We start from the raw sequence: 13,718 nt of genomic DNA, 5'->3' as shown, positions 1-13,718 counted from the left end.
ATTAATAGAAATCCAAATTAGGCCAAACTTTTTTAATTCATAGAATTGATTTACATTTAAAAACCATGAATGCCTCATTTAAAATATGTTTTTTCTTATGATAAATCAGTGAAGCACTGTTTTAGAAAACAACATTTTGTTTCATCTGCTCTGTTTTGTAACCAACTTTTTTATGTCAGTGAAGAGTTAGCTTAACAAAAATGAAACATTTTTCTTGTGTCCTACATTTTTACCATCTTTTTCATCCTGTCAGAATAATCTTAAATTTAGAATGCTAAAAAAAAAGTTCAGGAAGAGAACAATGTCACATTTTTTATTAGGAAGCAAAGTTTATAACATTATCACAGAGGTGTGAATCTTTGTGTGAGCTTTCCACTTGAAGACAAACTATTCATTTAAAATTTCAAAGAATACAATGTTTCCAGTAGCTTCTTTTTGACTGGCTAACATTCCCCACACGCCAGTTGTGGGTTGGCTGTCTAATTACTAATACCTGCTTCAAAATGTTCTTAATTCATATTTCACTTCTGAAAAAATAACAAAATAGATGTTTAGGGTTAATATGGTGCTTAATGAAATACCTGTTTCCATTTTTTTAAAAGAAAGTATTCTGCGTATCTTGTAATGAATATACATCTTTTTGACCAAATGAGCAGGTTTTCTGCCAGCAAGAGGACCCTAGTGAACCTGAAGAAGATCACTATGGTCGAGGATGGGCAGCGAGGCTTTACTGCAAATCCTGTCACTGTTTTCTCTGGCTCTCTAGAGAAATTTCTAGAAAAAGACTTCTAGAAGTTTCTCCCTCCTGTTATGACTGAGATTCTTTCCTAGGCTTAGTCTCTATTTCACTTTTCTTCTAGCCAAAAGGAACAAAGAAGCTCCACGTGAAGTTTCTTTTGAAGATTTCTAAGGAAAAAGGAGGCTCTAAGCACTGAATATGGAGAACGAGGTGGGTCCGTTTCAGCTCTTAAGAGTATGTTTCCCCCAGAAAACTGTCCTTTTTCTTAGTGCCCACCCTCTCTACCATGTTCCGGTGGGATTTGTCTGCCGAGGGTCCCCTGATTCAGTGGCTTCCCAGAGGAAACCTGACATTTCCAGGCCAGGTAGTGGCCTCCAGCTTGCCCTCCCCATGGCCCCATCCTCCGAGCAGGACCAGGAGGTCCAGAGCAGTTTCACTTCCCACCGCCCCTGCAGGCCGGCCCGGCTGCTCATTTCTCACCGGCCCCCTCTCGCCTCCCCCATCTTCCTCATTGCTCTCCCCCCACGTGTCCCTCTCTCCCTTTCCCCTGCGTCTGCTCTTCTCAGAAGTTAGCTTACAAAGCAAAGTTGTAACTTTGAATTCCTGTTTTTCCAACCGCCCTCATGTGACAGGATATCTCCTTATTGGAGGTTTTCCCTAATTTCAGAAGCCCTTTAAAAGTGGGCCCTGCCTCCAAGCGTCTTTTCAGCTGGTTGTGCAGAGAGGGGGGGAGGGGCAGGGCGAGCCGGCGCCCTCACTGTCTTGGTTCTCCCGGCTCTCTCCTCTCCATCCCTGCAAGAAGAGGATCAACCCTGGGCCATGAAGCTGTCCGCGTTCCTGGCTTTCCTTTCTCTCCTTCCGGTTGCCGTGCAGCTCCTGGGTAAGTGGGCTCTGACCTGGAAGCTTTCTGACTTGGGGCCTGGAGTACCCCCTCCCCTCTGGGTCAGGGTTGAGGGATTTCTTCCACACCTGGGGGGAAGAGAAAACAGGGCTTGCGCACCACCAGCTCTGCGGCAAACCTCCGCCTGGTCCCCAGGCCTGGAAGCGGGGCACCCGGAGGAGGCGGCAACTTGGCAGGGCAGAGGGGCCGCCTGACCTGAGCGCCACAGAGCCCCATCTTCCTCTTACCTCTTCTCTCATCTGCCGTTGCCTCTTCCCCGCTTTATTCTTAGAGCGATTTCCTCTGTGGTTGGCCGATTCTAGTTTTCAGTTTCTATCTAACCCCCCACCAACAACTTCTGAGTGTTTTTGGCCAAAAGGAAGGCGGCACTGGTGTCTCTCTTCATGGTAGGTCTAAGGATGGATCGCAGATCGTCCCCCCGCCCGAAGATTCCATGGGAGTTTTAGAACTCACCTTTTTTTCTGTGAATGAGCCCTTACATTTTTTCTTAATTGGATTATAGTTGATTTACAATGGTGTGTTAGTTTCAGGTGTACAGCAAAGTGAATCAGTTTTACATCTCCATGTATCCACTCTTTTTTAGATTCTTTTCCCATACAGGCCATTACAGAGAATTATGTAGAGTTCCCTGTGCTGTACAGTAGGTCCTTATTAGTTATCTGTGCTATATACAGCAGTGTGCTTATGTCAGCCCCAGTCTCCCAATTTATCCCTCCCCCCCTTTACGCCCTGGTAACCATACTTTTGTTTTCTACATCTGTAACTCTATTTCTGTTTTGTAGATAAGTTCATTTGTACTCTGTTTTTAGATTCCATATATAAGCGATGTCATTTGATATTTGTCTTTCTCTGACTTACTTCACTCAGTAGTGGACGAACCGTTAGATCTAGCTTTTACTGCCAGAGAGTTCATCCTTATCTATGTTCCACGTTGATCCTTATCTCTGTTCTAAGTTGTTCAAACTGATTTATTCCTGTCCACCCTCACCCTTTTTTTTTTTTTTTCCTGGAGACTGATGAATACTCGTGAGGCATAGATTCAGAGCGTTTCAGAAGCCCAAAGACATTATGGAGTCTCTCTCTTCTATTTCTTTTATGGAGAAATAAAAGAAATACTCTCTCTTCTATTTCAGTCTCAACCTGCTTTACCCTTGGAATGAGAGTGCCTGTAGGAATTTTTATTTCCAGGTCTCTTTTTACATGGGATAAACGGGATTTCAACTTTGAAATGCTGGCTCCCCGATCCCCCTTCGTTCCTCTCAAATCAGCAAACGCCGTCTGCGCCCAGCCTGTGCGAAAGGGCGCTCCATGCCCTGTTGAGTTGGACGCGGGTGTGAGTAGGGGCCACGGAGGAGACAGAAACTCCCCACCACCAGGAAGCCTCCCAGGGAGAGTGTCCCATCACAGAAAGCGTTAACTCACCATGAGCCCGAAGTAGTGGGGATTATAGAAACACAAGCAAAGGCAGTATGGTTTGCACCTGGCCCCTGCCGGCAAGCTGCTTAATTTCTTTGCGCTTTAATTTTTGTGTGTGTCAAGTAAGGAGCATTGTATTACTTGCTTCATCAGTTGTGGCAATGATTCAATGAGTTGAACTGTGTAAAATATTTAGAGCATAATATGACCCAGAGTAGTTGCGTCCTAAGTGTCAGCTGTCAATAGTAGTGACTTCTTTTTATTCCCATGATAGCAATCAATTGTTCAATACAAGCAGTAGAGTTAGCATTTAAAGGAGAAGTTTCCCAAAAAAACAATGCCGAGGAAAGAGTCCTGGAGCCTGAGGACACATTTTACCTGAGTCCTGGCTGCAGAGGGCATCCCTCAGACAGTGAGGAGTGTGACAGCAGGGCAGGTGAGCTCCACATCACCCCTGTCTTCATCTTGAAAAACAGTCTTGTGCAGGAGGATTAATATATTCTTTGTGACCCCAAAGGTGAAAACTAAGAGCAGTGAAAATCTTCTAACGGTTGCGCTGTCTCAAATAGAATGTTCTGCTTAGGGGTAAGTTCTCTGTCACTAAAGGTCTTCAGACAGACACTGGATGAGACCTGGACCCTAACCCAGCACCGTCCAATAGGTACATCGTCAGCCACATTATGCAGCCGCCTTTAAAAAAGTAAAAAGAAACATTGATTTTATGAATATGTTTTATTTAACCCAATGTATCTAAAATATTATTAGTCAACATTCATCAATATAAAATTTACTGGGATATTTTTACATTCATTTTTTTTAAATTAAAATGTCAACATCCAATGTGCATCTTATACTTACAGGGCATCTCAATTCAGACTGGCTTCATTTCAAGTGTACAATAGACCCTTGGGGCTAATAGCTACCATACTGGGCAGCACAGATACCACAGATAGAGCCCCTAAATTTCTTTTTTTTTTCTTCTTCTTCTTTTTTTTTTTTTAGCCACACTGCGTCGCTTGTGGGATCTTAGTTCCCAGACCAGGGATTGAACCAGGGTCTTCGGCAGTGAGAGTGCAGAGTCCTAACCACTGGACCGCCAGGGAATTCCCTAAGTTTCTTTAAATTTGCTCTTAATGTTTTGGGGGCAAAACATCTTTCTCACTTTGCTTAGGCAGTTTTCCCTCCTGGAGACAGCAGGATGCCTTTTGCTCTGATGAATGTCTTCCTCTTCATAGACACAACTAGGGGAGAAGCAGGAGAGTGCTGAAGGATCTTTACTTAAAGAATAAAAGCAAAACAAAAACAAAAACATGTATAAGGGAGCTCTTTCCAGAAAATTTGTTATTAACTTGAGAGCCTTTAATTCTTATTTGACCTTTTCTTGGCCCAAGTGGCACATGAACGGAGGTTTCTGGATAAAAGCAGAGCACCTGCTTAGCGGTAGAATAAAGAATATACAGACTCTCCGTACCCCCTCCCCTGGACTCCCTTCCCATTTATACAACCCCCCAAAAAAGATCTCCCTGCTTCCTGTGGTTTCTTTCTCCCACTTCCCTGAGAACATCCCGCATCATCAACGTCACGAGACCCCTTGTTGTACCTGGACGGGGCCGGGTGGCCAAGCATAGCAGAGGGAGAGTGATCTCTTTAGCAGGAAGAACTGCATTCAGTTCTTGTGCCAACGTCTAGACCTCAGTGGGGGATAGAATCCTGGTAGAGATACAGTGAGAGTTGCTCAGGCACAGAGGTTTAGCTTGAAATTGGGACGGTTTGGCTCACAGGCAGTGCAGTGGTGGTAAACTTAACAGTTGGCTCTCAGAAGAGAAAAAGCACTGATTTGTGGCATGGAGTGATTTCCACGGTGTGAGACTCCCACCATGGTTGATTTCAAACTACCAACGTGAGGCCACTGGAAGCAGAGTTGGGAAGAGGTGTCAGTAAGAGGCTCTCACTGGCCCATGAGGGTGAAAAAAACCAAAAACTAACAGAGTGAATGTGACCTCTAGCCCACTGCTGTGCTGCATCCAACCTCCTCGTTTATTGGTAAGAAGGCTGAGGTCCTGGCAGGTTAAGTGATCTTTCCAGGGTCTCACTGGTTAGTGGCACAACCTGCTGAATGCTCAGGCCTGCTGACTCCCAGGGCAGCGTTCTTTCTATCAAACAGGAGCAATGCGTTTTCGCTCCACAGATGACTGGTTTCATACCAATCTTGGACATCTTCAGGGAACAGTTGCCCACTGCCTATTCCCTTACTAGTTTTCATTTTTCATAAAATTTTCCTTATAATATTTCTACTTTTCTTCTTGTCTTTCTCCCTTCCTTCCTTCCTTCCTTTCTTTTTCTTTCTTTCTGTCTCTATCTCTCTTTCTTCTTTCTTTCTCTCCTTTCTTTCCTTTCTTTTTCTTTCTGTCTCTCTCTTCTTTCTCTCTCTTCTTTCTTTCTTTCCTTCTTTCTTTCTTTCTTCCTTCCTTCCTTTCTTTCTTTCTGTCTCTTTCTTCTTTCTTTCTCTCTCTCTTTCTTTCTTTCTTCCTTCCTTCCTTTCTTTCTTTCCTTCTTTCTTCCTTCTTTCTTTCCTTCTTTCTTTCTTTCTTTCTTTCTTTCTTTCTTTCTTTCTTTCTTTCTTTCTTTCTTCCTTTCTTCCTTTCTTCCTTTCTTTCTTTCTTCCTTCCTTTCTTCCTTTCTTTCTTTCTAACTTTTCTTCATTTCTAGTCTCTCATTTCTTCCTTCATACGTATGACTTGTTTTGGATACTAGATTTAAGACATACTTTCAGACACTGTTGACCAAAACCAAATTTTTGTCATCTTTCTTTTTTCAGTTGCTCTTATAGTTGTCTATTTTTCATGTTGTTGTCCCAAATAACCTCTGATTTTTCTATAATTAAGAGATGAAGATCTGTGGATGTAGGATATTCCAGATATAGGCAAGAAGACAGTTGCTCTGTTGAGTGACATTTCAGTGCCTTCTGAGGGTGTTGGACCTAATTTCTAGGTAGGAAGAGTCACCCCTGGTTAAATGTGAGCTTTAAAGAATCAAATACACTTGAAAGAAGCCAGAAAGAGAAAGACAAATACCATATGATATCACTTAAATGTGGAATCTAAAATATACACAAATGAACTTACCTATGAAACAGAAACAGACTCACAGACACAGAGAACAGACTTGTGGTGGCCAAGGGGGAGGGGGGTGGGGGAGGGATGGAGTGGGAGTTTGGGATGAGCAGATGCAAACTATTATGTATAGGATGGATAAACAGCAAGGTCCTACTGTACAGCACAGGGAACTGTATTCAATATCCTGTGATAAACCATCATGGAAAAGAACATGAAAAGGAATATATACATATGTATAACTGGGTCACTTTGCTGTACAGCAGAAATTAGCACAACATTGTAAATCAACTAGACTTCAGTAAGTTTTAAAAAAAGAAAATACAGAAGGTAACCCGTCAAAAAAGAAAAGAATCAAATACACTCAACCTCAGTTAGGACAAAGACCCCTGTCTTCAGGGGCCTGGAGAGCACAGTGAAGACACTGATCCTGAAAGCCCGTCTCAGACTGAATCTTGAGCAGCTAACGGAGAACCAGGAGACCACAGACCACAAGGGGAGGTGCACAGGAAAGTAGCTTCTGAAGTGGTTTGTTATCTGCATGGCAGAGACAGGGAAACTGATGTCGACGTGAGAACGGCAGGGTCCTCTTTTATTTTTTTTATTTTTTTTTGCGGTACGCGGGCCTCTCACTGTTGTGGCCTCTCCCGTTGCGGAGCACAGGCTCCGGACGTGCAGGCTCAGCGGCCATGGCTCACGGACCCAGCCGCTCCACGGCATGTGGGATCTTCCCGGACCGGGGCACGAACCTGCGTCCCCTGCATCGGCAGGCAGACCCTCAACCACTGCGCCACCAGGGAAGCCCCGCAGTGTCCTCTTGCCTCTTGGCAACCATCAAGCATCATTGAGTGGAAATACCATATGGTTACATTGGTCCCTAGAGGGAACTAGTGGAAATCAGGTAGAATAAAAGTGAAAGTGAAAGGAAATAGGAAGGCAAGTGCTCTTTCAAAAGGAATTGAAACTGACAGAGAAGTAAGCACTGTTGGACAGGTTCTTCTAATTACAGACCACGATAAGGTCACAGAGCCCTTTCAGATCTTTAATCACTTTAAGTAATTGCTTTCAGTTCCTTAATCAGACCCCAGTGAGATGGGCTGGGTGGGTGTTACAGTCCACATTTTACTACACGGGGAAACTGAGGCTTGGAAGTCAGCTAGCCATTAAGGACCAGAGCTAATTCTTGACCATGGTCTTTTGGCTCTGAGGCTAAGAAGTAGCTGTAATTTACCAGCTGGAGTGTGTCCATCAGGAAAGACGTAAAGGTGCTTCAAAACAACAGTCTGTCAAAGAAGGACTTACTTAGTCCCTCTCTTTGTATCAATTGCTTAGACTTTTCACTTGGAGATGGGAAAGAGGACACTAACATTTGAAGGTTTACTCTCTGCAAAATGGTACGCTGGGTGCTTTGCTTAAATGATCTCATTTAGAAAATTCAAAGCAACTCTATCAGAGAGCATTATTATACTCATTTTACAGATCTGGAGTTGAGACTAGAATGATTAAGGCAACACAGCTAGTGAACCGTGGAACGAGCATTTGCCTGCAAGTTTGCTGACCCGGAAGAATATACCACTCTCCACCACATCACCTGGAAACTCTGGGGGTCTCCATTGTCTCTGTCCTTCTGTCCTTCTCTTTGGGCTGCTGCAAAGGTTCTCTGTTTCTCCGGTTTCATCCTGTTCTGGATCATTTCACATTGCCTTTAAGACTGATTTTCCCAAGTTAGTGATAAGAATACACTTACATGTATCAAGCAGTTTCTGTGTCAGGAACTGTTGTCAGTGCTTTATTTAGATGATCTCATTTAATTCTCACAACAACTAGCAGGTCCTGTGCTTTCCTCCTCATTCTTGGGGGGGGGGGGGGGACTTGACCAAGGTCACACAGCCAGTGAGCAGTACAGCTCTGATTATGTCACAATCAGGTGAACGTGATACATAAAGATTAATTAGTGTGGTTGAGTGGAAGAAGAAAAAGCTGTGTAGAGTCAACGTCTTACCTACAGGTTTTGTTTGTTTGTCTTGAAATTGGGGGAGAGGCTGGCATTTTGAGGTTGAGGATATAGGGGAGAAAGGGAAGGATAGTGAGTAGAGCCTCAGGAGGGGATGGAATCCAGGACACAGGTAAAGGGATCAGCAGGCTGAGGGAGAGCTACTGAGATGGGAGTGAACGAACCCAGGGAGGGTGTAGATATTCCTGTCTTTAGGAGGGGAGGCAGGAAGTTGGCAGAGTTCCTTTTCCCAGCCTCTATTCTTTCCTTGAGGTCACAACCCATATTGGATTCATACTTGGACCTCCCCGGATAGCCAAATGCAGGGACTTAAATTAGTAGGTTCTCTGGAGATTTGATGAATGAATGAAGGATTGAAGTGGTAAATAAAATCATTCTCAATTTTTCCTTTATCCTTTTGTTCAACATCGCTAAACCTAATAGTGTGATCCTTAGTTTTTTCCCCTGCCCCCAGCACTTGTTGTAGTTTTTTTTTTTTGCATATACTAGGTTCATAATAAATATTTATTTTTAACTTATAAACATTATAAGTTTATAAAAATAAATATTTATTTATTAACTTACTTTCAGTTCTTTGGAGACACATCTGTGGGTGTACATTCACTTATAGGGGTTAATAGATTCTTAGTTTGGGTGGCTCAAGGTGGTGACCTCTGACAATGATTTGAGTGAAGTAGTTTATTTGGGAGCCAGTCCTGGGAAAGACTAGCTGAAGGGTGCGGACATGAGACCAGAATAAAGGCCGCTGGTCCATGGTGGGTCCAGGAGCCATGGCCCCTGTGGACAGCTGTAGCTCAGCCTTGCTAGGTGCCCTGGGTGACAATGTAGGATGTGCGCCTCAGAATCATCCTACCCACAGTGCAAAGATTGGGGCTGTTTATTCGTCTGTAGCCATTGGTCACTGGCAAAGGGCTACTCCTAGGAGGAGGAGTTCGTTCTCTGACCCTGCTGGTCTTCGCAGTGTGTGAAGCGTTCTCTGATGGCCAGAAAATGCCCCCCGGCCCAGAGATGTGGTGATGCCACTGGGGCCCGGGGCTGGCGCTCACTGAAATGGCAAAAGGCAGGAAGAAATGGTTCTGGTAGCATCTGCTACAGAATACCCACTTATTTTCCTCTTATCCAGCTTCTCCGTCTTCCAGAAGTTATTAGCTTTTATGCTTTCATGTCAGCGTTTTATGTATTGATGGTGGGGAAAGCCTAAACATATATAAGGAAGTACAGCAAATAATAGTTTTATCTCTAACTTGTCACCTTTAGTGACGTAACTTTCTTTGCCAGTAAGTTTGGAAATTTAATGACTTGCTCAATGTTATCATTTTAAAATGGTTAAAATGTGCTTAAAAGAAAATCCTGTGATATTGGATATCTAGGTTTCAGCCATTTTTAACCTGAGGCACGGTGTGGAAACTTCTTGCTTCTTTCCTAAATGTATTTTGACCTTTGATATTTCTCCCCTTGAAGCGTGGGCTCCTTGTGGCAGGGAATTTGTGTCTGGTTTGTCTTTGCTTTGTCGCTAGCATGGTGCCCAGCACCTCTTTGTTGAAAAATAAATGTGAGGTTAGTAAGATTGAGTTAAGATGGATGACGGGTCTCTTCAATCCTGTAAATACATTTCTGATGTGTAAGTATCATCTGTTATCATTTGTTCAGCTTTGCAATATTTCTGTTACAAAAACATAATTAGTATAGAAAACAAAAATTGAATGCTTATCCAAATGAAACATTGGTCTGGTTAATAGTGACAAAAATGCCGCAAGCTGTCTTTTGGTCAAGGTCTTGAATCACTTTCAGAGGAAGAAGTATGACATTTTAACTCAGAGACATTGCACAGAGACAGTGATAAAAGCGAAACTTACATGTTGACTAGTTGAGGAGAAGAATAACGTATGAATGCAGGATCATGAAGCGATGATTTTACATTTCCTTGTATTGTCTAGCAAAGGCAATATCAAACTTGCACTGCTTCCTAATGTCAAAGGTAAATAAAGGAAGCAAGAAGAGATAAGTTTGTATTGAAATAGAAGCTTTTCATTTCCAAGTACTCCTTTTTAAAAAAAAAAATTAATTTTTTTATTTATTTCGTTGCGTCGGGCTCCTTAGTTGCGGCTTGCGGGCTCCTTAGTTGTGCCTCTCCAGCTCCTTAGTTGCGGCACCAGGGAAGTCCCCAAGTACTCCTTTTATAAGTATAAACATTTATAAATCACTCTTTGGTAAAAATAAAATTTCAAGGGAAAAAGTCTTATGAAATAGAACCATCATCATTAATCAACTATTAAATAAAAGAATGTAACTGGGTTTACAGTCAGGAGATGCTTCAGATTTAATGACTCTTCTTTTATTCATTCAACTAATATTTGTTGAGGGACTATTATGCTCCAAAAAGAGAGAATACAGTACTGGATTGGAACGATAAGTCTTTCTACTCAGCGAATTTACATTCTAGTAGGGGCACAGACAAAACACAAGTAAACAAAATTTTAAAAATATATATTTTAAGATGGTTATGAATAGTATATAGAGAATAAACTAGTAAAATTTGGATTGTTAGCTCACTAAGGATTTGGCACTTGAGTTGGAACCTTAATGAGTATTTCAAGAAGAGGGAACTTGAAATACAAAGTCTCTACAGTGAAAATGAGCTTAAAGTTCTTGAGGAGCAGAAAGGCTTTGTGGCTGGCAGGTGGTGAGTGAGAACAAGGGTGGGAGGAGGTGAGAGCAGAGGGTCAGCAGGGCTGGATCGAGCCCCATCTAGTAAGCTGTGACATGGAGACTGGAGGGTTTTTTTCCCATGTGTGCAGTGGTCCTCTTGAAGGGTTTAAATGTGGGAAGAGATATGGTAAAAAGCAAAATCTCTTCTAACCTAGAAAACCTCTCCCTGAAAGTAGAAGAAAAAGAAAATAATTTTATTATTGAATAACTATTCAAGCCGACTGTGATATGCACCGTCAATCTGCTAAAGAGATTGCAAAACAGAGAGAAATCTGACTCTTTTATATGGCTAAGTAGAAACATTCCATGACATTAGGTAGGGTTTACAATTTGGAGTCAGGTGACATGTTAAGCCCATCTCAACCAGGAAACTGGGAGATCAGGCATTATCTCTGATGATTCCAGTTTCAAAGTGAGGAAGATCAGAGGAAGAACATGGTGGCTTAGTCTGGGGTGTGGCAGTGGAGGTGAAGAGAAAAGAATGGATTAGGGTATTTGTATTAGTCAAGTTTCTCCAGAGAAACAGAACCAGTAGGGTGTGTGTGTGAGTGTGTGTGTGTGTGTGTGTGTATCTCTGTGTGTGTCTCTCTCTACCCATCATCTATCTACCTATTATCTATCTATCTATCTGTCATCTATCTGTCTATTATCTATCTGTCTATCTATCTGTCATCTATCTGTCAATATCTTTTTGGAGAGATTTATTTTAAGGAATTGCCTTGTGCAGTGGTGGAGGCTGGCAGGCTGGTAACTCAAGAAAGAGTTGATACTGCGGTTCAGGTCCAAAGACAATCTAGAGATAGAATTTCCTCTTCTGGAGGGGACCTCAGTGTGTTTTCTCTGAAGGCCTTCAGCTGATTGGATGAGGCCCACCTACAGTATGGGCTGTAATCTGCTTTACTAAAAGTCCTGCTTTAAATGTGAACCTTATCTAGAACCAGAACACAAAACAGAAAACCTCCCAAAACAACCTTCACAGCAATATCCAGACTGGTATTTGACCAAATATTTGCATTCCATGTCTTAGCCAATTTGACACATAAAAGGAACCATCATGGTATGTGTTGGGGTAGAGCCAACAGATTCTACTGTTGTCCTAGAAAGTGAAGGAAAGCTGGAAATCTAGATGACTCCTAGGTTTTTGGCTTATGGATCTAGGTGGATGATGGTGTCATTAATGAAAAAGAGAATATTGGATGTTTGCTCATTAAATGCCATCATATTTAGAGTGAAATGAAGATGGAACTACAGACAAAAATTAAGTACATGAAATAAAAGTCAGGTAAGTATAAAAATTCTGAAAGAGGAACACTATTCATGCAATATGACTTCCAAGCACCTTACCTTAAATGGTTGGTTATCAACTGGCTGGTTGACTGAATTTAGACAGTTACTAAGTGTTGGCCACTCAACAGTAAAATCAAATGGCTGAAGTAGGAGGTGGAAGAGAGATTTATTGTTGGGATGGTACTGAGAATAACTGTGAAATGTGGAAGGTAAGTCTAGATAGGAAAATAACAGGTGGAATAGCCAACACAAATGAAATGTAAAGGGCAATATAGCTGAGTCTACACATATCTATGGTAACATTTGCAGAGTTCAGTACCTTTTTAGATTAGCAGATTTACATTTGTGTATGGTAATTTATCCTATAACTGTTTCTAAAGAACATTTTATCTTCTTATTTCCTGGGTTTTACTGTGAACAAAACAAAATATTATTAACATTTTAATTTTATTACCAACACACAGAGTTACTCATTTTGCCTCACAAAGATCAAGCTTGGGAAGGCCTTCAGTTAGATGGGAGGAGCTTGGTCGACACCGCATGTTCTGTTGACAGGCGTCAATCCCAAAGATGCCAGCAGAAGCAGATCTTCTGAATTCAGGCTCTAGCGAGTCCCGATTCCAAGAAATCAAACCAGCAGACATGAGGAACCCAGCCAACGAATCTAGGCAGAGGTTCAAAGTAGCACTGAATTAGGAACCCAGGCAAGACAGAGGCAAGAGGTCTCTAACAAGTGTGGACAAGAGCAGATGCAGACAGAGAACATAATCTTTTCAGGCAAAGATCCATTATGACCTTGAAGTTGATAGTCCAAGACTGATCTCCGAGTGTAAGTGGAGCCAACCCCACGGAGTGCTGAGGACAGTGGATAGAATTTGGCTTGTGGAAGCAAAGGCCTCTCTTAGTGGCACTGTGATTACTTTGATAATTTCACTGGGATGACCTGATTGAAATCGTGATTAGCAGATGCAAACTATTGTATATAGGATGGATAAACAGCAAGGTCCTACTGGATAGCACAGGGAACTATATTCAATATCCTGGGATAAACCATAATGGAAAAGAATATGAAAAAGAATGTATATATATGTATAACGGAGTCACTTTGCTGTACAGCAGAAGGTAGCACAACATTGTAAATCAATTTATACTTCCATAAAATCAATTAAAAAAAATAAATTGAAGTTGAAATCAAGTGTAAAAAAAATACCAAGCTCACTCAGCCAGACACTCAAACATCTGTAATACTGTCCCAGCTCATTTTGAAAGAACCTCTTAAGTAGAAAGAATTTAGTTAAACTTCACAAAAAGTGTTTAATTTATATTTGTGCCACAAAAGTAGTCAGTTCCTCTCATTTGTCTATTAAAAAAATAGACAAAAAAGAAAAAAACTTTACATGATGAAACATGAAATCAATTTTGAGTTAAAGGACAAAAATATGCTTACCAGATCTTTTTTTTCCTTTTGTCAAGAGGAAGTTGAGTTTTGCCAGCTAGCAGCTATGTACTGTAAGCATAAATTATCTATACATACTTATT

The 13,718-nt window shown here is 41.8% G+C and overlaps 1 protein-coding gene across 1 annotated transcript in view; it reads left to right on the top strand.

The window, feature by feature from the left end:
* Positions 1–1,461: 1,461 nt before the first annotated feature.
* Positions 1,462–13,718, top strand: part of MRC1 (mannose receptor C-type 1) — a 95,129-nt gene continuing 82,872 nt past the window's right edge. Inside the window, exon 1 of the mRNA XM_029238675.1 lies at positions 1,462–1,619. Within this exon, the coding sequence (XP_029094508.1) occupies positions 1,559–1,619 (61 nt within the window). The 5' untranslated portion in view covers positions 1,462–1,558. The remainder of the gene's footprint in view (positions 1,620–13,718) is intronic.

Source organism: Monodon monoceros, unplaced genomic scaffold (genome assembly GCF_005190385.1).
Source record: "Monodon monoceros isolate NGI ecotype Baffin Bay Population unplaced genomic scaffold, NGI_Narwhal_1 Super_Scaffold_21, whole genome shotgun sequence".
Lineage (NCBI taxonomy): Eukaryota > Metazoa > Chordata > Mammalia > Artiodactyla > Monodontidae > Monodon > Monodon monoceros.
This window is presented reverse-complemented; position numbering and strand designations above follow the sequence as displayed.